Source organism: Aristolochia californica, unplaced genomic scaffold (assembly GCF_029961685.1).
Source record: "Aristolochia californica isolate CCGP_79_NKW_82.1479 unplaced genomic scaffold, dmAriCali1.0.hap1 SCAF_1, whole genome shotgun sequence".
NCBI lineage: Eukaryota > Viridiplantae > Streptophyta > Magnoliopsida > Piperales > Aristolochiaceae > Aristolochia > Aristolochia californica.
The window spans coordinates 8,455,821-8,480,818 of record NW_027181770.1 but is presented as its reverse complement, the minus strand read 5'-3'; the positions used below and the strand labels follow the sequence as shown (position 1 = coordinate 8,480,818).

General features: G+C 36.2%; 2 protein-coding genes and 1 pseudogene across 2 annotated transcripts; all 3 read left to right on the top strand.

Moving 5' to 3' along the window:
• The first annotated feature begins 4,355 nt into the window (after window positions 1-4,355).
• LOC137945668 (endochitinase EP3-like) lies at window positions 4,356-10,073 on the top strand. The gene is made up of 3 exons (XM_068791638.1): window positions 4,356-4,670; window positions 9,237-9,516; window positions 9,614-10,073. The coding sequence occupies exons 1-3, from the start codon at window positions 4,356-4,358 to the stop codon at window positions 10,021-10,023; spliced, it is 1,005 nt and encodes a 334-aa protein (XP_068647739.1). The 3' UTR covers window positions 10,024-10,073.
• Window positions 10,074-21,399: 11,326 nt separating this feature from the next.
• Window positions 21,400-22,026, top strand: LOC137945661 (agamous-like MADS-box protein AGL29). Its single transcript, XM_068791625.1, has one exon. It carries the CDS (start codon window positions 21,400-21,402, stop codon window positions 22,024-22,026), a length of 627 nt encoding a protein of 208 aa, XP_068647726.1.
• Window positions 22,027-22,757: 731 nt separating this feature from the next.
• LOC137945651 (protein farnesyltransferase/geranylgeranyltransferase type-1 subunit alpha-like) lies at window positions 22,758-23,969 on the top strand (annotated as a pseudogene).
• The last annotated feature ends 1,029 nt before the right edge of the window (window positions 23,970-24,998 follow it).

Sequence of the window (24,998 nt, the reverse complement as noted above, 5' to 3'; positions counted from 1 at the left end):
ACATAGTCAAAATATCACATATGCGTTGAGAGCGAGTGAAGCATTTGTTGAATACCTCATTTACATGATGTAGCATAGATTCATATTTTGTCTAGATGTATATTTTTGTATGTTTCAATTTGTTAACAAGCATATTTTATAATAGTTTTTTAACTACATTGAGTATATGTAATTTCATTAATTTATTTGATGCGTTCTTTATTTTTTATTATTTTATTAATATATTTTTCATTATCTATTAATATAAAATATTTATAGGGAAACAAAATTATTTTTTTAAAATTAAAATTCTCCTCACTAAATTTCAAATTTCATGGACAAGGGGGTAATTTTTTTTTCAGAAATGAAATTTCTACATGTGAAAATAAATATTTACAAGTAGAACTGTAGGCTTTACCTGCAAAAATTCGACTTCATGGGCAAAGGCTTTTGAATCACTTCCCAAAGATTTTGAATCTTTGCCCTCAATAAATTCATTTAGCAACTAAATATGTTAGATTTGATACAAAATATTTTTTTGCAAGTATAACATGTAGCAACGAAAATCCGCCAATGAAATCTTTGATGGAAGAAGGCTCAAGATTCCTGTAATTGTTCTAATTTTGATGATAACAAACTTGGACATATAATCATGGTATATGAGGAAATTTTGCAGAAAACAAGGGCAAATAAGTCACTCTAGAGAAGTTGAGTCCCTACAGAGGAGTTCAATCCAACAACATCGAAAGAAGGAAAGAGGCGATGAGCCCATGAAACAGAAGGTTTGAAAAATAAAAAAGGAGTTGACCCCATCAGGCAAGCATGAAATAAATGGTGTCAATCCTTTGGAAAAAAAAGAGTTGACCCCTATACTGAAGAGCATACAACAGGAATTGACTATGTGAGAGGAGTTGAACCCATCTAAGTAAGAAGTAATAAAAAGGAGTTGACCCCTCAAAACAAAGAGTTTTGAGAAGGGAAAAGGGGTCAACCCTAGCTTTCAAAGGAGTAGAAGGAGTCGATCCCTGTAGTGGAGTCGAATACAAACTCAAGCCATTTGTACAGAAAGGAGTCGACCCCAAGCACAAGAGTCGACCCCTTGCAATAGAAATTCAATTGTTTGGAATGCCAAACCAGATCTAAGAATTCAACAAAAAAAATTATTATTTTTTCACAATTTTTGGTCCTAGTTTTGCCTATGTTTACAAAATAAAAAAATAATCTTATCCACTTGTAAAGTAGTTTTTGATTGTTGATATTCATGCTATATAAACCAAACTCACCCCAAATATTTCGATACCCATGCCTCGATGAATTTCAAAACCCCCAAATGCCTCCATTGAGATTTGCAAGTTATAGCCCTCTCAAAAGCTAAAAAAAGAAGCTATTTTGCAAAGATTTTTAGTCAAAGCAAAGTGTTTTAGTGTTTAGATTTTGAAATTGGTTTTCAATAAATGGTTTATTGATTATTAAGTATTTGTCATTTAATTTTCATATCACATTAGGCTCAACATCTTCATATTGAGTGATTGATTAGTAGACTTCCTTATATTACCACCTTTCTAGTGTTTTGAGTGCCTTTTATTTTAAACATAATCCATTAAAGTGGTGAATTGCAAGTAGATTCACCTTAGGATTGGGTATAATCTTGTCTTTTGAGTTTGAATGAAACATTTTCTTATCAAGAGGCTTAATTGTGTTTTGACTAGATAAACTAATAACCCTTGCATTTGCAAGCCAATCTAGACTAGATGAAGCTAATTGATAGTTGATCAAAATCCCTTAATTAGGCTTGGATGCATACCTAGTAGCTCCTGGCCATACGTGCTAAGTGTTGGACAGGTGCAATAATTGAACCCATAGTACGTTTTTGTTTTAGATGTTATTGATTTTTAGGACTACATAATTACATCTTGGGTAAAGAAGAAAAGGAAGAAGAAGAAAGAAGAATGCACACGTTGAGGAGAAAAGAGGAGCAAGAATAGGGTTATGGACTTAGTCTAAACTCTCCCCCGTAAGCTCTATTTATAGATGCTAAAAGTACCAATATTACAATTATACCCTTCACCCTAGAAAGAGTGAAGAAAAGAAAAAAAACATAAACTAATTACATTAATGATACTCCAACTTATTCATATCTTCCAACACTCCCCTTCAATCTAGGAGGTAACGACAGTGATACCAACTTGAAAATAATAACATAGATGTAGTAGTAATCTCCTCCATCACGATGTCCCAAGGATAAGTATGAAACTAGGCACAGACTCCAAGGGTAGAAATGGGTGATAAAACATAAGTGGAGACCAATCTTAAATGATTTTGAACAAATATAGTGATAATAATCACTAAAGTGGGTAATGTCTCTAATTCACAAGACGTCAATAAAAAACCCAAGGGTACCAATAAAAAGTCTAATTGAACTTAAAAACACCCATATATATAAAAAGAACCAACCAAAGTAACACACCAAAAGGGTTGGGTCAAAGAGGGATAACGAGAGTTAAATAAAGGATGATAGGAGAAAGGCTGCTAAATAATAAAAGGGTAATGGAATGATAAGGAAGATAAGATGAAGAAGTCAGGGTCATTGTGTGCTTTATTTTCTTAAATAATTTAAATTCTTCATCATATGAACCAATGCCGACAACAATTATCAAATAAGATTGATGGCAACTCTCAAGAAAGAAATTTTAATCTTACATGGGGACATCTGAAACAGCAATGCAGATTAAGAGGATCAGAAGCTTTAGTAGTCTAGCATCTTTGAAGTATTATTGTCGTTGATGAGGTCTTCCCACACTTTGCTAATCATTCCAACTTTCTCGTACTCTGCTTCTACCCGACAACAAAGAAGACGAAGATAGACGGAGTAGAAGATTACCAGAGAGAAGAAAATTTCCAAACAAACAAATCAATGTTGTTCACGTCTTTGTGTAAGGCTTCTTTATGAGTTCTATACAACAATCTTTGAGCGCGTCAGAAAGGCCTGAGAAGCTACTGCTTCATGGTCTTTGTAACAGAAAGATAACCCAAAGCTAGAGCATAAAAAGCAGCAAACGTGCAAAGTAGAAAATACAACCAACAGATGAGGAGTAGCAGCAACGTGAAACAGAGTTTGTGAGGCAAATTCTGAGATGATTTTTAGAAAGCACGACCTCGGTGGTCTATTGTTTCTTCATACGCAATCCGATTTTCCTTGTGCTCAACAATACTCATTAAACAAGCAGTAAGTCAAAACTCTGGAGTCTTTGTTTATGCCCACCAGCAAAACACAATTACTTAGAAATCTTAGACGAAGTCTTGGTCTGCCAATGAAGACAACCAGACAATGTTGTACATGTTGGATGGGATCCTAAAAAATCATAGCTCTGGGTCCTAAAAATCAATCATTCCTCTGATATCATGTTGATTTTCAAGACTCCATATATTACATCTTGGGTAATGAAGAGAAGGAAGAAGAAGAGAGAAGTCCTCGCATTGAGGAGAAAAGAGGAGAAAAAATTGGGTTATGGACTTAGTCCAAAATCTCCCTCTTAAGCTCTATTTATAGATGCTAAAAGTACTAATATTACAACTATACCCTTTACCTTAGTAAGAGTACAGAAGAGACCAAAAACATAAAGTAATTAAATCAATGATACTCCAACTTATTCATATATTCCAACAAATGTCATTGAGTAAATCTTAGTACATGGATGCTTTAATTCTAGGGCAAGGGCTCCCTAGGAGTGGATTAGCAATATGAAATATTTAATGTAAACCATTGTAAAAAATTGAGGCGAGTGGTTAATTACTTATTTCTTGTTTAAATTGCTCATTGGTATTGCTTTAGTTTTAAAACTGTCATTCAGTTCCCCTCTAGGTTTATCTTTGTGAGACCTTGCAAGTAGAATCAGAATTAGTATACTCTTGAAGTTTGGTTAAAACTATAGGTTGAATATCAAAGATCCACCAAAATCTAGCCACAACTCTTCCCCTATATTTGTCACTAGCATATCTGTACTGAAACCCTCTTTGTTTGATAGAAACAATTATTCTTATTAGAAATATAGAATAAGATATGAGTTAATGGAAACAAATATTCTCATTGGCATTTGCCACTTTCTCTTAGAATGAAATACTACTCAAGGGCTCTACATTCCCATGAAATGGGAAGGTGACAAGGAAGTTGAAAAATCCCCAAGTAGAGTATACTAATGTGGATTAAAGAAAGTGTCCATAAATCACGAAGCATTGAACATGCTCCTTTGTTCTCTATATTCTATGTAGAACTCATGACTTATTGGTGCATCTAGTGGCAAGGAAGTAGGGCCAAACTTCTCAAGTAAAAGAAACCAAAATGAATATTTTTATAAATGTATATGAAAAAGTTTAAAATGGAGCCCAAGGAAGCAATTGAGAGCATGAGTAAAAGATTGAATGAAATCTCAAGCAAACTAGCACTATTAGACACTACCTTCACTGACAAACAAAATGTGAAGGTGGATAAAATCTTTAGGCGTCTACCCAAGCAGTGGATGCTTAAGGTTACAACCATAAATGACACTAGAGTTATAAACCCTATGACAATTGATGAGTTAATGGAGAATCTTCTTACATATAAAATGAGTCTTAAAGAATTTGATAAAGAAGAAAACATGCTAAAGAAAGTAACAAATGTTTTGTTGGTAAATGCTAGTGATGACTTTAATGTGAATCTGATATGGATGATGATGGCATAGCCTTGTTTGGTAGAAAATTCAAAAGGTTTTCTAGGTATAAGAAGAGCAAAGAGTACCCAATAAGAAGATGATAAACGAGCCAAAAGTTCAAAAAAGTGAACAACAAGTGCTTCAAATGTGGAAGCAATTATAACTTTATTGCTAATGGGCCACTCAAGATGAAAGAAGAGACAAAGCTAAAGAAGGAATAAGCCAAGAAACCCAAAAAGAAGTCATTGAAAGCTAAGATATGACACACAAAAATTTCTTGTTCAAAAAATGAACGTGAAGCCTCTGAAGAAGAAATGGTGAACTAAGCTCTTATGGTCTTGGAAAATGAGGTATGATTTGAAATTGAAAACGATGAATTTGATGTGGATAAGCTAATTGTCAAATGTTAATCCCTAGTAAAAAAATTAGAAGTTGATCAAGCTATTCATTGGTGAAAATATTTAGAAAGATAAATTAAATGCAATTGGCAATGAGAATCTCTCTAAACTAGACACATTAGATATCGATTAAATTTCACAATTGTTGTGTTAAGGTTGTTGAATTTAGGACCCCATGCTTGAATCCTCGAGCAAGATGAGAGAGGGAGAAGAGAAGAAAAGAGCAAAGAGAGAGAGAGCTCAGGTAGAGATGAGAGAAGAGAAAAGGGATAAGAAAGACTTTAAGCTAGTAGAGATATTCTTCCACGAATTTGAGAAGAGGAGAGCTTGATTGAAGACTTCAACCAAGACCCATATTTATACCATTTCTATTACATATTTAGGGAAACAATTCATGAAGATTTAGAATCCATAATTACATCAATCGTGATTAGCTAAATTACATCAATCAAAGGAAGATCAATCAATTACATTAATCAATGAAGATTACCAAATCTTCCACCTCTTGTGATGAGGATTCCATCTCGTGTTATGACTCATCATGCCATCTCGTGAGGGCATGGTGGGGTTGGTCCCACCTTCAAACAAAAGGAAAAGGTGCACAAAGATTTAGAACAGTTGAAAGATGTATGTATTAGCTATTGAAGAACAAATATGAAACATTAGGGTTTGGGCTTTTGAATTTTTTCGGGAGGGGGTTTTGGATTCGAGTTTTGGGTTCAGATTTTAAAAAACCTAAACCCTGGTCTGAATCCATGCTCAACCCTATTCTCAATACACATGTATCATAAATGGGGTTGAACCACTACTACTAACCAATAGCACACAGGAGTCGCTTAGTTCCAATTGAGGGTTAAATGGCATAGGAGATTGAGTTCTAATTGAGGGTTTAATGAAAGTAAGAGATGATTGTTCCCCACCAATTACAGAGATAACACGAATCAAGTCAATCTCCTCACTTGTATTGATCTCATGCTTCTCCTATAATTTGCAAAGAATACAATTTACTGATTCATTGGGAGCTGTAGATCCCAATCGTCGGCTTCGAAATGGAGGTCTTCATTACATTCGAAAGAGCAAAAACAGAGTTTTATTAGATTCTATAATCTACACATTTGGTCTAAAACTCTGAGCTTCTTTCACTTCTTTTAATTGATATTTTTAATAGGTGTTATTAAACCAACTCATGTACAATACCTGGTATCACAATTCATAGCTCAAAAGCATCTAATATCTTATCAATCGAAGAAAAGCGAGTCCAGAATGAAGATAGACATGAACTGAATTACCGAAGAAAAGTACCTCCAGGATAAGGTTAGGTAATAAGCATTACGAGCGAAAAAGAAGGACAATTCCTGGTTTTCGATGTCAATGTCCGAGGACCTTTCCTGTGACTAAAAATAGTTCCCTGACCTAACATGTTTTCACTTTCAGTTTCGTTCATCTGTTGCCAAATTCATGCAAGATGAACGAAAACTTTGAAAAGATTGATCATTCAGCAAAGAACAAAAGGTCCCAAATTTTTTTGAAAAATATTTACTTTTCTTTTTGGACAACACATTGCCGACTCACCCGGGAGATTTGACTGGAAATTAATGAATGCGGCTTCTTGCTTCATCGGAGGGAAACACTGTTCATCAAGTTGCCTGCGTACCCGCCGTTGGTATTTTCTCTGTTCATGCCTGCTTCTTACTTAGTCAAGGTCAAAGTCTGTATTGTTCATCAAGTTTATCAAGTTGCCTGCGTACCTGCCGTTGGTATTTTCTCTGTTCATGGTTGCTTCTTACTTAGTCAAGGTCAAAGTCTGTGATCCTATCGCCTGCGTCTAGGGGTGGCTTCGAACCGAGCCGGCTCGCGAGTGGCTCGTGTTTGGCTCAGTTCCGGCTCGGTTCGACTCGTTATATATCGAGCTCGAGCCAAACTCGAACTCAGAAATGGGCTCGTTTAGGTTAACGAGCCGAACTCGAGCAGAGCTAGGTTCGGCTCGTCGGCTCGCGAGCCGACTCGTTAATGAGGCAAATTTTCGGGAGTCTCGCACTCTCTCAAAAAAAAAAAAAATTCGGTCTTGCTCCCGCCTTCGCTCTCTTCGTCTCCTCCTTCCGTTCTCTCTTCTTCCTCCGAAATTCCCTCTCTCGGCCTCCATCTCCCTTCTCCCTCTCGTCGTCGGTGCCCCTTCCGCCGCTGCCGCACCTATTCCTTCCCCCCGCTCATCGCCTTCTCTGCCTCTCATCGTCGTCGCCGCCGACTCCCGTATCGCCTCGTCATACCCCAACTAGAGCGACTGCTCTGGACCCTCTCCCATCGTCGTCACCCCCCTACCACTGCCTGCTACCGCCATCAAATCAGCCGGCCACCGCTCTCGCCGGAACGGCACTGAACCCCCGGATACATGAAGTTCGGATACCTAAGTTGAGGGGGGATATTATTTTCCCCCCTCGACGCTCCGTCCCGCACAACGTGCGAACTCGCACGTGCAGTTCACACGTGCCAGTTTCGCACGTGTGGTTTTTATAAAAAAAAAAAAAAACTTGTAAATCCTATTCTCAGCCTGTTTTTCCTCTGGACGATGCAATAATACGTAAAAATATAGTGTGTTAAAGTTAGCATTTGATCAAATTTTCCTGTTTATTTTTTTATTTTTTATAATTAATCATGTACACAGTTAATTGGCTCACATAATTATTGTATTAATGTATAATAAACTGTAATCATTAAATAATATAATATATAATTTAATTAATTAATATATTAATTTATTTTAATTATACATTAAAATAATTATTTGTGTTGTAATCATGTTTGTTTTACCTAATTTGGGGTTTAAATATTGTGTTATAATTAAGTATACTATTATAAGTTACTCATTTTCTTGTTTTTTATATTTTTCTTTTTTTGGGGCACTTACACTTGAAACTGTTTTCTAATGTATATGAACTCGTCCACACCAACACCAAGTTTGAAATTGAATTTCATGTAGATGAATTAAATGAATTTGAAGTAGGAGATGAAGATGAACTTCAAATTTTAAGTTTGTTGACTAACCCCCCTTAATTATAATTCTCATATCCACAGTAGCTTCGGAGTCATTATTTAGTGTTGGTGGTAGAGTAATAGACTCGTATCGTTCTTCCTTGGTACCAAATACATTTCAAACTTTGATTTGTGGTAGTGATTGGGTTCGGACTCTTCACGGTATAAAGAAAAATCAAAAGGTGAATTTATTTGATTAATTATTTATTACGATATTTTTTAGTTTTATTTATTAAAATTTTGTTTTATGATTACAGCCTGAGAAGAAGAGTGCAGAAATAATGCTATATGCTACATGATTTTTCATGTTTTTCTCATCATGGTAATTTTAATATTTTTAACAACATTAAGTAACTAGTAGTGGAAGAGTATTTTTTTATCTGACAATAACTAATTTTATTTTTTTGTTTTTTTCATAGGTGGAGATTTTGCTCAAGCAAAGACGTATATTATTTTCTAGCATGAAGAGAAATAACTATAGTTTGTAAATTTATACTGGATTTATAGTTTTTATTTGGGTGATTGTAAATTGATAGTGATATTTCATTTAATTTTGTTTGTGTTTGATTATTGTATGAAATTTATTTATAATATTATGCAGTGTATGGAATGTTTAGACTATTTTATGGAGTGTATAAACAATTTCTTGGAGTGTTTATGGAATGTATAAACAATTTTATGGAGTATTTATGCAGGTATTATGTATGTTGATTATGCCCAATTTTAAATAGAGGTCATGTCGAATTTTATACAGGTATTATATATATAGATTATGCTTAATTTTAAGTAGAGGTTATGCCCAATCTTATACACTTATTATATATATAGGTTATGCCCAATTTTATGTAGAGGTCTTGTCCAATTTTATGTAAAATGTATGCATAATTTTATATATATTTTATTTGATATATATTTTTTGAAAAGTTTTAAATATATGTTGAGGCTCGAGTTCGGCTCGAAGCTCGGCTCGAACTCGGTGGGCTCGAGCTCGATAACAATTTTAGGCTCGAGATGAGGCTCGGTTCGAAGCTCGGCTCGAAATATTTAAATCAAGTTCGGCTCGAACATAGGCTGGTTTGGGCTCGGCTCGGCTCGGCTCGATGCCACCCCTAACTGCTTCCATGGCCCCGGAGTCTAGACCGATCGGACTAAGAGGGCTCCACAAGGATGTAGAGAAGACCCATGCGATGCGCCATCCGGTGGCAATGGGGTGTCAGTCCCTGACCTTGTTACTCAGGCGTTCTTCGACGGAATTAAAAACGAAGTCACCGGTGACTGTCCTGCTTGGGGCTTCTACACCCGGGCCGCGTTTCTAGAGGCCCTCAAGTCTTACGCCGGCTTCGAAACTGCGGGGTCGGCCGACGACTCCAAGCGCGAGATTGCGGCTTTCTTCGCTCATGCCTCACACGAGAGTGGACGTGGTTTCTTCTCTGCCATACATTTCTTTCCGTTATGTCGTCTATCCTTGAAAAGAGGACACCTTTACATTTAATTTGTTCTCGTCTTGTTGCGCAGGATTGTGCGTCGTTGAAGAGAATCTTGATCCAAACAACCCTTACTGCGACCGGGAAAGAGCAGCTGAGTACCCGTGTAACCCCAACAAGAGATACTACAAACGTGGGCCTCTGCAACTGACATGGAACTATAACTACGGGGCTGCCGGAAGGTGCATTGGATTGGACGGCCTAGGAAATCCGGAGATTGTGGCATCTGATCCCGTCGTGTCATTCAAATCGGCCCTCTGGTTCTGGATGAATAATGTCCACGCCGCCATAACGTCCGGCCGAGGATTCGGAGCAACGATCAGAGCCATCAACAGTATCGAATGCCGCGGCTCCTCCGGTCAAGCTGCTAGCCGCATTCAGTTGTTCCAGAAGTACTGTTGCCAATTGGGAGTCAGTCCAGGTGGTAACCTCAACTGTTAGAGCTAGAGCAATTACTTGTATAATAACATTCCAGGGGATTCCACCGTATATGGTACCTCTTTCTTCTTTCTGCTACTGTATGAGATTATAGTGAATAAAAGAGAAGAAATAACGGGAAGTAGTTTCCCTGTGGATTAAATTTTGTGTTCACCGTACGCTCCAGTGGCTTTTGTAGTTGCCTTCTGATTTTGCTAAACTACCCTCATAGAGCTCGCTAGTTTTTGCAAGTGAGTTTTTCTTTGGATTTCCATCCATATAAGAGTTTCATATGTTTGCCACTATCAAATTTGAGTAAAAACATAGAACCAATTGGGGCCTATCTTTAGAGCATGTGCTCCTAGTAGGGGGATGATGGGGTAAGAGTATGTAGAACAATTTCAATATGACCATTGACATTAAGAAAGGGAAGAGGTGATGGTAGGGCTGGGAATGTCCTAGAATGGAGGGTTGTGGAGTAGGGTTAGTAAGTTCAATAAGTGATGGGGGGAAGATGATGGAGTGATAGGGAAATAATGATTTTTTTAGGGATAGTAACAATGATAATCTTTGTAGATATCACTGTAGCCTCAAAAAATGCTATGAAAGGGCTAGATTCGAGTATATTTGTACTAAGGTAGGAGTAAGAGAGACAACCACAAATACGAAGCTCGGCAGTTTACTCAAATGTTATGTAAATTGGGTAGATGGAAGTTTGTGCATGATATGATTGCTCTTAGGAAATGCTTTTAATCGACAAGATTAAAAAAAGAGGATTTTTCTATGAAACAAAAGGTCCATCTCAGTAACGTGACTACGGTCCTATTAGTGCATGCTGAGGGAAAGTGAAAGTGAAACTCGAGGGTTCACCCTTTCAATTCACTTTCACTCGCTCTCTCGTAGCTCTATGCTTCCCTCTCTCTTGACTCTCTCTCTGCATCCCTCTCTCTCAACGCTCTCTACATCCTTTCTCTTGATGCTCTTTGCATCCCTCTCTCGACACTCTCTACGCTCTCTGCATCCATCTCTCTCGACTCTCTGCTATCTTTGTTAGGAATTAAATACCCTAATTCAAAACTAACGAGAGAAATAATAATAATCACAAAGAACACATGATTTATACATGTTCACCTCAAGGTGAGACTACGTCCTGTCTTCTGCCGTTGTTGTAGTTTACAAAGAAGATGAAATAATTTACAAGAAAAATCGCCCACACTTAAAGAGTTTTTCCCTAACCTCTCTCAGCCACAACTGATGATCCTTCTCCGGGTGATAACGCTAACAACGATGCCCCAAAATTTAAAGAGAAAACTACGATAACCATAATACAACTGTGAAATCTCCAAACTACCCTTAATAAAATAGTAGTCAATATATCGTGTACCAACTCAGTGTAAGGCATTAATTAAACTCCACAACTTAACAATCTCCCACTAGGAGACTAATCCATCATCAATGTCTCCTTTGCTGCAGAAACAACTTCTCAACCTTCAGATAGAAGTCCAACTAAAGTTGAACAAAACTTCAGTTTCTCAATCATAAGAGTCTTTGTCAACGTATCAGTCGGATTCTAACTCTCTTGAATCTTCTCAAGTGCTAATACTCCATCTTCAATGGCCAATCTAATAAAATGATAATGCACCTGTATATGCTTTGTTTTGGAATGATAAACAAAGTTCTTTGCTAAATGAATAGAACTTTGACTGTCACAATACAACACATTCTTTGCATGCTTGAGACCTAATTCTTCCAAGAAATACTGAAACCATACCATCTCTTTGCTAGCTTTGGTCATGGTGACATATTCTGCTCAATAGCTGAAAGACCAACTATCTTATGCAACATAAAGATCCAACTAACTTCTTTACCTTCCAATGTGTATACATATCCAGTGGTACTCTTCCTGCCATCAATGTTTCCAGCCATGTCAACATCTACATAACCCTGTAATCCCAAGTTTGACTTTCTCAAACGTACGGCCGAGTCCAGAGTGCCTCTCAAATACCTGAGAATCCACTTCGCTGCTGCCAAATATTGTTTACCTGGATTACTCAATTATCTACTCATAACTCCCACTGCAAGAACTATGTCTGGTCCTGTGTACACCATGGCATACATGAGACTGCCAATAGCAGAAATATAATGCACATTGGCCATGTAGGCTCTGTCCTGCTCTGTAGAAGGTGATTGCTCCTTATATAGCATAAAGTGACTAGTCAAAGGAGTACTCATTGGTTTTGCATCATTCATGTTGAATCTGCTCAGCACCTTCTTCACATATTCTTTTTGTGACAGTTTCAAGACATCAATATCCCTAGTAGTCCCCATCCTAAGGAATTATTTTGCAGCACCCAAATTCTTCATAGTAAACTTCTTGGACAACTCCCTTTTTAACTTATCTATTTCTTGTTTGCAAGCACCTGCTACCAACATGTCATCAACATATAGCAGTAGAATAATGTAGGAGTCATCAAGTTTCTTCACATAACATCAATGATCTGCCTGGCACCTCAAGAAACCAATACTACTCATGAAGATGTCAAACTTCTTATACCACTGTCTTGGAACTTGTTTAAGACCATAAAAGTTCTTGGAACCTGTTTACACACCATTTTCTCCTTTCCTTGTGTTTTGAAGCCATGTGGCGACCTCATGTAAATTTTTTCCTCCAAATCACCATGAATAAAAGTTGTCTTTACATCCAACTGCTCTAAGTTCAAGTCTTCATATGCCACTAGTCCAAACACTATTTTAATAGTAGTCAATTTCACTACTGGAGAGAAAATCTCAGTGTAGTCAATGCCTTCTTTTTATTCAAAGCCCTTTATAACCAGTCTTGCCTTATACCGCTTGCTGTCATCATGTTTATCTTTTATTCGATAAACCCATTTATTCTGGAAAACCTTCTTCCCTTTTGGTAACTTAGACAACTGTCATGTCTGATTAGATAATAGTGAATCCAAATCATCCTTCGTGGCCAACTCCAACTTAGTTGATTCACCAACTTGCATGACTTCCTCATGTCTCACTGGGTCACCTTTATCTATCAACAAAATATAATTCAATGCGGGGGGGTATCTTTATGGTGGTCTGCTAATTCTGGCAGATCTCTTGAGTTCATTCACAGGAATATTCTGATTTACTTATGGGGGTATGTTTTCCTTATCAATATTCTGATTTACTTTTGGGGGTATGTTTTCCTTGTCTTCTTGAGAAATATTCTTCATCTCAATACCTAGAAGATCTCTCAACTGAATCGCTTCAGACTTCTTAGCTTCATTACTTGTGCTCTCAGAATCTGTTCCCAACCTATCTTTATAAAGGGCACCTTCATTGAAGATCCCATCTTGTCTCCTGATAACCTTACGACTTTGGTCATCCCGTAAGTGATAGCCAAACTTGGTACCACCATAGCCAACAAATAAACATATCTTGGATTTAGCATAAAGTTTACTTCTAAATAGCATAATCAATGTGAATATAAGAAACACAACCAAACACTTTCAAGAAAGAAAGGTTTACCTCTTTTTCACTCCAAACATCTTTTGGTATTTTGCAATCCAATGGTATTGAAAGACCTCTTTTGATCAAATAGGCAGTGGTGATAATAGCCTCAGACCAGAACATCTTTGGAAATCCCGCATGTAATCTTATGCTCCTAGCACTCTCATTAAAAGTCTTGTTCAACCTCTCAGCCATACCATTTTGTTAAGGTTTCCCAGGAATGGTCTTCTTCATCTTGATTCCATTATTAGCACAATACCATTTGAAATCATCATCTATGTATTGTATTATCTGATTGCAGGCACTTCACCTTCAAATATATCTCTTTCTCAACCATTGTTCTCCATCTCTTGAATGTATCAAAAACATCATATTTCTTTTTTAAAAAATAAACCAATACCTTTCTGCTTGCAACATCAATAAATATCACATAGTAATTAGAACCACCAAAGGAGGTAATAGTTGAAGGTCCCCACACATCTATATGAACCAACTCCAATTTCGCTTTCTTTTACTCCTTTCTAGCCTTAGAAAAGCTAACCCTTTTCTGTATGCCACAAATATAGCCTTCACACAAACAGTTGTTTACAGATTTCAACCCTGGTAGCTTCCCTTTGGACTAAAGTACTTTCATTTCCTTCTCACTCTTGTGACCGACCCTATAGTGCCACAAATTAGAATCAGTATCAACATCAGCAATTGCAACCGTGTCTCTGCAATTGGAAATGATGTAAAAAGTTCTAGTTTTAACTCCGTGCAACAACCATGGCTCCCTTAGAGACTTTGCAGGCAACACTATTAAAAGTCACATTATGACCTTCATCATCAAGCTGCCCTACTGAAATCAGATTACGCATTAGTTTTGGCACATTTCTCACCATGTGAAGTTTCCACATTGACCCGTTTGACATCCTCAAACTGACATCACCAATACAAACAATATCCAAAGGTTCTCCATCAGCACGATACACCTTCCCATGATATCCAGCAACATAATTCTCCATGATCTTGTGGTGCGTAATAGTGTGAAAAGAAGCTCTTGAATCTAACATCCAAGAGTCAATAGGGCTATCAACCAACAAGAGTAAATCATCATGTACTTCTTCAATCACCGCATTTGTAGCATCACTTTTGTTTTCATCCTTCTTCGGTGCTCCACACTTCTTCTTTATATGACAAGACTTGCCACAATTCTAACATTCCACATTCCTTCCGAATTTGGTCTGCTCCTTCCGTTGCTTGACTTTCATCTATTGCTGCCCTTGGTGGAATTCCTCTCGAAATTCCTGCCCCTAGTATCAATATTTAGGGCAGAATTAGATGTCGACGATTCTCCGGAGTTTTTTTCTAAAACCTTCCTCATGAAGAATAGTATCCCGAACATCATTAAAGATCAACTTCTCGTTGCCTATAGAATTGTTGATTGCATCCCTCATAAGCACCCAAAAATTTTGCAGAAACGCCAAAAGAATTAAAGGACGAGCCTCATTGTCAAATTTGATTTGAACGGAGGTCAATTGATTGACAATCATGCTAAACTCATTCAAATGCATTGCCATTGATGTATTTTCTGTCATCTTTAAATTAAATAGTTTTTTCATGAGATGTATCTTATTATTTGTGGAAGGCTGCTCATACATATTAAACATAACCTTCATCATTCTCGTTTTGGTTTTCTCCAATGCCACATTATGAGCGACATTCTTCGATAGTGTCAACCGGACCACTCACAACACTTGTCTATCAAGGAGATTTCACTCATCATCTTTCATACATTCTGGTTTCATGCCCAAAAGTGGTGAGTGCATCTTTTTATTATACAGATAATCTTCAATTTGCATCCTCTAGAACGCAAAATCCATACCATCAAACTTGTTGATTCCAAGTGTAGATCCTTCTCCGCCAGCCATTGCTCTCAATCACAAACCAAGCTCTAATACCACTTGTTAGGAATTAGATGTCCTAATTCAAAACTAATAAAAGCAATAATAATAATCACAAAAAAAGAAGAAAAAACAAGCACAAAGAACACAAGATTTTTGCAGGTTCGCCTCAAAGTGAGACTATGTCTTGTCTTCCGCCACTGCAGTAATTAACTATGAAGATGAAATAGTTTACAAGAGAAATCATACACACTCAAACATTTGTTTGTAACCTCTCTTAGCCACAACTGATGATCCTCCTCTGGGTGATAACCCTAACAACGATGCCCCCAAATATAAAGAGAAAAATAGGGCAACCGTAATACAAGAGTGAAATCCCCAAACTAACTTTAATGAAACAACAGTAAATATATCGTAGACCTGGCAGGGACTCCACCCCTGAACCCCCTAGGGAGGGTGGCTCCCCACCCCCACGGCGACCATACCTCGAAGTTTGATCCGCATACCGGCTCTGCTTGAGGAGTTAATTAGGCTCCATAACTTAATATTTTCCTTCCCAACCCTCATCTCGCTCAATGCTCCTCTCTCTGCTTCCCTCTCAACTCTCATCTCTCTCTACGCTCCTCTCGCCGCCGACTGGTTGCTTCCTCTCATCGTGTTGTCGTGTTGCTTCCCTCTCGGTCGGCCGCTACCCCCCTATCGCCTTTGCTTGGCCTTGCCCTAGCCCGTAATGCCTTCCTCTCAACCCTAAAAGCCTCATCCTTCTTATTCGTTCCCCTCAGTTCATCCTCTCGCCACCCACTCTCTCAAAACCGCACCCTTTCCTCTCGCAATCTTTCTATTCCCCAAACACCTTCTCTCAGCTCCTCTCTTTCTTTGATTTCCCTTTTTTTTCCTCGACTTCCCTGTCTCTCGCCACCCCCTCTCTCGGACCCTAAACCCAAAATTTTTTCTCATTCTCATCCTCTCGTCACCCCTCTCTCATAGCCCAAGCCCTAGAAAATTTCTCTCAACCACACTCAATCGAATTTTAATCTAACCCCCATTCTATAAATGTTCGATATTCTCTTTTTTTATTTATGTGTGATTGAATGGTATTGAATGCTTGATTTTTGTGTTTAATTGAAATTAAAGTGATGATTAAATATCTATATTTATACAATTTAAGTGAAATTTAATTGATTATTGAAAATCTTTGATGATTTAATATAAATAAAAATTCAATTAATGATTTATTAAAATTATTTTTTGTGTTTAATTGAAATCTAATTGAATCTTAATGTATGTGTTTAATTGAAATTGTAGTTTCTATGTGTTGGCTTTTCAATTGTTAGGGTTTAGGGTTAATAAAGTTACAATTTCAGTGTGTTTAGGGTTTAGGGTTAATTGAATTTAAAATTCTTGTGTTTAATTTTAATTGGTTATGGTTTTAATTTCAAACCGTGTGAATAAGGTCTTGGTAGATAGTTAATTTTCATAAAAGTTATTTTATCTTTGAATCTTTCTCATCAAATCCTATCGGTATCTTCATTTGCTAACTTCTTGTTTAGGGTTTAGTTAGTTATTTTTTACATATATCTCCATTGTTATTAAATGGTCCACTTAGCATACTGCTTTTTATGGAGAAAGTAATTTCTTTCTCCTTGTTCGACGAGATAGACGAGTTTGATGCAATTAGGGAGATCCCTTCACCATTCTCTAGCGGTAATGAATATGTACATGAGCAGCAACAAAGAGGCTAGCCATCATAACAATCCAAGTTTGCATCATCTTCTACTCGTTATAGGAAGAGGTACCAAATATCCCCTAATGACACTGGCAGATTCATTGATGCGATGACCAGTGTTGCAAAATCATGTATGGATGTCTTCCAAACTAAATATGACAATACAAGACTTCCATGGTACGAAACCCTTTTAGAAATCCCTGACCTATAGAGAGAAGTGAAATATTGAGTTCCTCAGTGGTTGGATACTGTAGATAAGAAGGACATGTTCATTAGGATAACAGTGGAGAACATTGTGATTGGCTATATTTTAACTACCGTGAATGGTACTCATCGATGTTGTACTGAGATTTTTATGGTTGTACTGACTTTGGGACGTCTGATATTCATTAATTTTTTTTTTGATAGGTATGACAATGTAAGACTTGGATGAAATTGTTATCAATCTCATTATATTTTTGAATTATTATGTTTTTGTTAATTACTATGTTTGTGGATGAATATGTGTTGTGATTGTGGATGTGTATGAATATATATGGATGTGATTGTAGTTATGGATGTGGTTGTAGATATAGATAAGGTTGTGGTTAAGATAGATATGTGTTTGTAGTGAAGATAGGGATGTGTTTGTGTTTAGGTTTCTGCATTAATACAAGTTGTGTTTCAAATAACGATATGAATGTGTTGGTACATGGTTTATTTTTTGTGTGTTTATAGGTTGTGTTTCAAATAAAAATATGAGTGAGTTGGTACATAGTTTGTTTTTGTGTTGATACAATGTTTTTTTTTGCGTTGATACATGTTGTATTTCAATTAACGATATGAATGTTTTGGTATATGTTGTGCTTTTTCATTGATACAAATTCTGTGTTTTTGGTTCAAACATTAGTATGCGTCTTTCTTTCTATTAATAAATGTGTACCTTTGCAGGTATTCATGGATAATTTGTCAGACAAACAAAAGATTGGCATTATGTTTGTCTTCACCACAATTATGTTATGTATGGCAAGATATTATCTATTTCATTGTAATACACATGTACAACGTTCTTATGGGTTTGGGCTTCCATTGTATTTGAAAAAGGCATAAGAAAAATCACCTGTTAAATTTGAAAAAGTTTACAGGATGAATCAAAATGTGTTTCTCAAATTGGTTGAGATATTAAAGAGTGCAAAATTCTTATTAGATATAAAGACTATCTTAGTGGAAGAATAACTTGCATATTTTTTCCTCACTGTTGGTCAACAACAATCGTACAGTGTCACATCATAGATGTTTGATAGATAAATTGGACCATAAGCAAATATTTTAATAAGGTGTTGGATGCTATTATCAAATTACACTCTTATTATATCAAATGGCCTTACTTTAAGGTAACAACAAAGCCATTTGATGAATAATTTTAGGTTAATATCAAATGTATGTTTGTATTAATTGAAATTATGTCATTAGGATTGTATTGGGTTATTGATGGAACTCATATCAAAGCTCACACCCCGTTTGATCAACAACTAAAATTATGGAACAGGAAGGGTTTTTCTCTCACAGAATGTAATGGCAACATTACATTTGACATACAATTTACTTACGTACTTGCTGGATAAGAGGGATTAGCAACTGATTTACGTTTGACGAGATGAAATAAACTCTGGCTACCTAAAGGTAAATAACATTTCTTTACATATTATTTTTTATCTATTATTATTTTCAATTAATTCATGTGGAATATATCTTTTATTGTAGATAAATATTATTTAGTGGATGATGGTTATGCAAATCTTCCATGATTTTTGGCTCCCTATTGAGGCACTCGTTATCATTTACAAAAATTTGGAGATAATCCTCCTAAAAATGAGAAAGAATTATTCAACCAAAGACACTCATCCTTGAGGACTACTATTAAGTGTACTTTATGGGCCTTAAAAGCTCAGTTTGTGAATACTGAAAGATGCTCCTCCATTGGTTTTGATATCCAGAAAAAAAATTGTAATTGCTTGTTGTGAATTACATAATTATATACATACAAACGATTACATAGATATTTTGAAAATGAAGAACATGATTTAAGCGATGAGTCTGGTGGAGAAGATGAAGAGGGCAATGGTGTAAATGATGATGAAAATAGCAATGATAGTAATGAATTTTTGGATGATGACAACCAACAAATAAATATTCGAAGTGACCATGATGTACCATCTGCAAGAGTATCATATTTCTTAGATGTGTTAGCTACCCATATGTGACGTAGTTATTGATTATTGTATTTAAATGAATATGAACATTTAGGTTATATTTCATAGGTACTAACTTGATGTTTTTAATATTAAATATTTAAACGTGTTATATTTGTGTTGTACTTGTGTTACTTGATCATGAATTGATTTTTTATATTAAATATTTAAACATGTTGTTATTTAAACGTTTACTTTTATACTAAAAATTGTGCACTTTTACAAATCTATCAATTCATGATTAAGTATTTTTACAAAGAAATTATTTTATCATAGCATTAACATAAATTAACCTCTATCAAAGTTTTTATAATAAAGTATCCTATTTATTTATTTATATAATGCATGAATTTTAATCATATATTTAATTATAATTTTAGAGTGATAATGTAGATATTGTAAAAGTAATTATTTGATCAAACATCTGAAAATTATAAAAGTAACCATTTTTTTAGGTTTTTTTGTTATAATTAATTAAATTAAAAAAATATTTTACTTTCTAAGTAGTTTATTAATTTATACTACTCTAAAATCTATATCATTTTTTTAATAAAATACAATATTTATTTATATATTTATTTATTTATTTATTTATTTATTTATTATATTCATGACTTTTAAAACTATATTAAATTACTAATTTAAGAGTGATAATTAGGATATTGTAAAAGTAAGATTTTGATCAAGTATCTAGACATTAATAAAAGTAAATATTTTTGTTTAAGCATTCTATATTTTAAAATTGATTAAATTAATAATTTATTTTAACTTGTAATTATTTTATTAATTTTGACTAAACTAAAATCTATCTTAATTTTTTATCTTATTTTGTTAATTAAAAAGTTAAATACTTCAAAGTTAAAACAATCAAATAAATTTATTCTCTTGCTTCCACTACATTTTTTATTGTGCACATTAATACAAGAAAGTACTTGCTACTGCACTTTCCATTGAGCACACTAACATAAAAAAATAATTCATTTTCACTTTCACCAATAAAAGCTCTCTTAGGCCCCTACTAAGATTCCAAAGCCAAAGGAAGTGTTATCAAATATCAATTTAAGAAAAAGAGTCGCAGGAAGGACATTCACCGAAAACATCAATGTTATAAGCTCTCCATCTGGTTTTAGTAATCAGGCAACTAAGAAGTGACATTAATTTGCATTGAAGGGAAAAGTTTAGGAATGATACATTAATATTTTTATTTTTTTCCTTTTTCCATATTTTTTTTCTGATTCTGTTAGCCTTTCTATTTAAATTTTAATTTTTTATTATTTATTTCCTCTATATTTGTCCTCAATTTTCTCTTCCATATCTTCATAATATATATTTTTTTCTCTTTTTAACTACCAAGATTGAACAATATTAGCTACAAAAAAATTTGATTCTCCTAGATAACTTTTTTCCTATTAACAAAAGCGGGAAAACCCTCCGAGGGAAAAAAAACTATCTCTTTTAAAAAGAATAATAGTAAAAAATATAAATATCTAATAATTTTAAATATATACTAAAATTAAATTATGATTAAGCATTTCATAAGTTTACAAGCTCTTTTAAAAAGAATAATATTATAAAAAAATTTAATGTAACTAATAATTGTTGAATAGAATAAATTATTTAATTAACCAATTCACATGTTGAAGTCTAATTAAATAGTTAATTAAATAACACTTGGATTAATCAACCAATTAACCCATTTAATGTAATAAATAATTATTTAATTAATCATTGTAATCAATATAGAATACATAAAGGAAAATAACAATCAATTATTTACTAATTTTCAATATAACTATTTTAAACTTGTGTTTTAGAATGATGGAGGTAAAAGACTCCGTTTAGAATAACATGCGCTGAGTCAACTCCAATGGCTCAGTCGAGTCTCTTGACACCGGGTTAACACTGATTAAGTAACACGTTTTTCCCGTTGTTATATATCTATAAAGCTTGGCATATCCTAACGGGAATCTCATTTTCTTTCTTCACCGCCAAGTTTTGGCGCGAGAGGAGAGCAGAGCAGCGCGCCGGAGCAAGAAAAGCGAGCGAAAGAAAGGCAATGGGGAAGAGGAAGGTGGAGATGAAGAAGATTGAGGATCGACAAGCTCTGCAAGTCACCTTCTCCAAGCGGAAGAAGGGACTGTTCAAGAAAGCTTATGAACTCTCCATTCTTACCGGCGTTAACCTCGTCGTCGTTGCCTTCTCTCCCGCCGGCAGGCCATTTTACTTCGGAGACGAGGGTTTGATCCACCGCTACCACCAAGGCGAGACGAACATGATTCCGAAGACGGTGGAAGACGAAAATTTCTGCCTCGACAAGATCGACTTGGACCAATGCAGCGTCGTCGCCAATAGGGAGGAACAAGAAGCCAATGCGGCAAAGGCGGCCTCTGAGGAGCAGTTGACGGAGTGTCACCAGACACAACAATTGCTTCATGATATTGAGACTCTGATGGCAACCGATCAAGAAGAAATTTCGCCAGAATCGGAAGTCGACGGAGTTGCACTTACACAAAGAGTTCATGAGCTTGAGAGGTCTCTGATAGGGACCGATCAAGAAGGGGTTTCGCCAGCATCCGAATTTGACGGAATGTCCTCGTCCGAACCTTCGGCTTCATCGGAAGATTTCTTTGATGACCTGCCGCCGCTGGATGTCCCCGACTACTTTCTTGGCTTCCAGACCTGATCTTGGAATCATCCCGCGTTGAGGTTCAGTTCTTTAATTCTTTACACTGTATTTATTGTCTTCACAGGGTGTGTTTCTGTAATTTGACGGAGTGTTTCATATTGTCTTCAGGGTGTGGCAGTTATTAATCACAATGCACACATCATATTGTCTTCACTTCAACAGTGTCGTTTATCAATGAACTAGCTATCTGCTCTCTGTTCTTCTAAATTGTCAGTGATGATATTATGCCTCAAGATTGCAAGTCCTATGTAGTCTGATTGAATGTTCCTTAGGTTTTTCATGACTGTCATTTTTACTGACTTTCCTAATTCCTTAGCATCAGGGGAACAAAATTCTAGAGCTGAGTTTCCATCTTTCATCTCAGTCAAATCATGGGCAATAGAACTTGTTTAATTTATCTGTTGAAAGAAAAAACCATGTTGTTCAAAAGTTTTGCACCTTTATTTGACATCAGCATTGTAGGCCACACTTTTTTTTCTTCTTTTTTTAAATGGCGGTATGATTTTATTAAGGGATGCAAATTAGCACCCAAAATAACAAGGAATGCTTATACAAGATATAGAATAAGCATCTCATGATTACAGTGGGAGAGAGTTCCCAATCTGCCTAGAGACTCCTTTTGAAAACTGCTCAGGCAGATAATTGGCTGATCTTAGGATATGGAACCAGTTGATTTGTCCATGAGGAGACAATTTCTGAGACCTCATCAAGAATGTATCTGACCCTCCATGGGAACAGCTCGAGGTGCTTGGACATCCAATTGAGAGGAATAGGATATCATGATCAGTCTGCAGTTAATTTTAGGCACATCTTTCATGGTCCTTGCAATAGGTTTAGGCAATTCTGGGGATCAAACCTAGCCCTCTATTGTGCCGCATCATGCACAAAACTTCAATGACAAAAAGTCCCTTGACTTTCTTCATTAGCAAATGCCTTCAATTTTCTTCTTCTTTACGATACTATTTTTGTATTGTTTTAAATTCAATGGTAGTGTAAAATAATATTTGGCTTCCATTTTAATGTCTTTAGCAAGGTATACTATCCAAAGAATGGATCTCTACAGGCATCACAGATGTTGGGTTTGCAGAGAAACTAGGAACTGAAGCAACCAGTCTGGAACTTCAATTCACAAAGAAAATTCTGGCCCTTTGATGCTAAAAACTACCACATTTGGTCGCATAGGCTGGTGAGCTTAGTTTTAAGCATTAATAGCTGTGGGTTTTTAGGTCATATTTTAGGTGGATTTTTAGACTGAAAGGTTTCTATCTGCAGTGGTTCTGAGACATTGGGAGGCAGGAAGACGAGCTTCGAGTACTGTGAAAAATTGCTTGAGGATGACATTTTCATTAATTCTGCACTGAATCAGGTCAATAGTCCCTGGAGGTTTTTTTTTTTTTTTTTTTCATTTTCTCCTGAATATCATTTTTTTGCCTTAATCTAATCATCTAGATGGTATTGAACAGAGAAATTTCATGACGATCCACTCTCCCCTCCTGGGTGGTCTGCAAGCTGTGAGAGAAATCTGAAGTCAGCTTCACGGTGAAGGCCAGTATGTGTAAACCAGCAAATGAAACTCCTTGAAGGTACCTTAGAGGGTTAGTGAGAGATTCCAGGTGCCTTCACTTAAGACGAATCCCGACCGTGCTTTTTGCTTTGAGCCTGCTATTGGATCTTCTGTGCTATGGTTTCAAACCCAGCGTGAATTCACAAAAGTGTCATCGAAAGCTTCAAGCATTCTGCGAGTGACACATCTGATGTCAAGTTTGCTAACACCATTTGCTCTGTCTTGGAAAGAGTGGACCCAATTCTCGTGATGCAGAAGATTTTGTTTGGGGGAGGGAGGAGGGTATGCAGCAGTGACAAGTAGTAACCTGGCAATCTGGTCAGTTGGGAGTGGAAGGGACCATTCAATTCGCTTGTTGTGGTCACCATTCTGTAATTTGAAAAGCATCACTCCTAGGTGCTGGTTTCTTACTAAATGAAACGAATTTTTATTCCGGCCTCCAATGGCCCGTGGATGTTTCCCCTGTCTATGGGGTTTACCACGTTAAATATCTGTGTCTTCTCTCTCTAACGAAACTCCCTGTTTCCACTGCAATTTGTCCACTAACTTAACTTACAGAAATTATCTTCGTGAATGAACTAGTTATTATTACGATCGGTTGGTGGTTCGCTGTCGTCTCAGTTGATGGTGTTTATAATCAATATAAAAGAAGTCATGGATAAAAGAACTGATCAATTTAACCAAAATAATTCAATTCAACTTAGGGGGTTAATAGCCGGAAAATAAACCAAAATAAAAATAGTAACATTAAACCAAAAAAATTGATCCCTTGATTAAATAATATTTTAGATCAACCGCGTCATAATGCCAACAACGGCGGGCCAACAAGTAGCGGAGGTGACGCTCCAACGGTATGTCGGAGGCCTTGTAACAAAGACGCGATGCTGCTCTGCCATGGAGCGGCGGCAAGCACCTGCTACGGAGGGAGTGCAAAGACGAGAGAAAGAAGAGAGCGGCAAAAAAAAAAAAAAAATTTGAGGGATGAAGGCCGAGAGGGAGAAGAGAGTGCGAGAAAGAAAAAAAAAATTCGACGTGTCCCGAACGATGGCTTCAAGTGGATGATTCGCAATTTTGGAGCGGCGGCAAGCACCTGCTACGGGGGGGGGTTGACTGTAGTTTCATGTTATTAGGCCTCACACTAGATACTCTTCCATGTGACTATTGAGGTAAAGGCCCAAGTCCCATTCAAGATTTATTCTTTATTTTTCATCTCTTATTTAAATCCTAACTCAAAATATTATTTTCTTCATGCTATTCTAATAGATCTTTCCAAGTACTAATGAAAATGTGACCAAATTGACACCATGAGCAAATGACTTTCATCCCAAGCATCTCTTTGCCTTCCAATGTGACATCTTTTGCCTTCAAGAGGCAGTTCAGTCCTTGGGATAAATCGAGGCAAGCA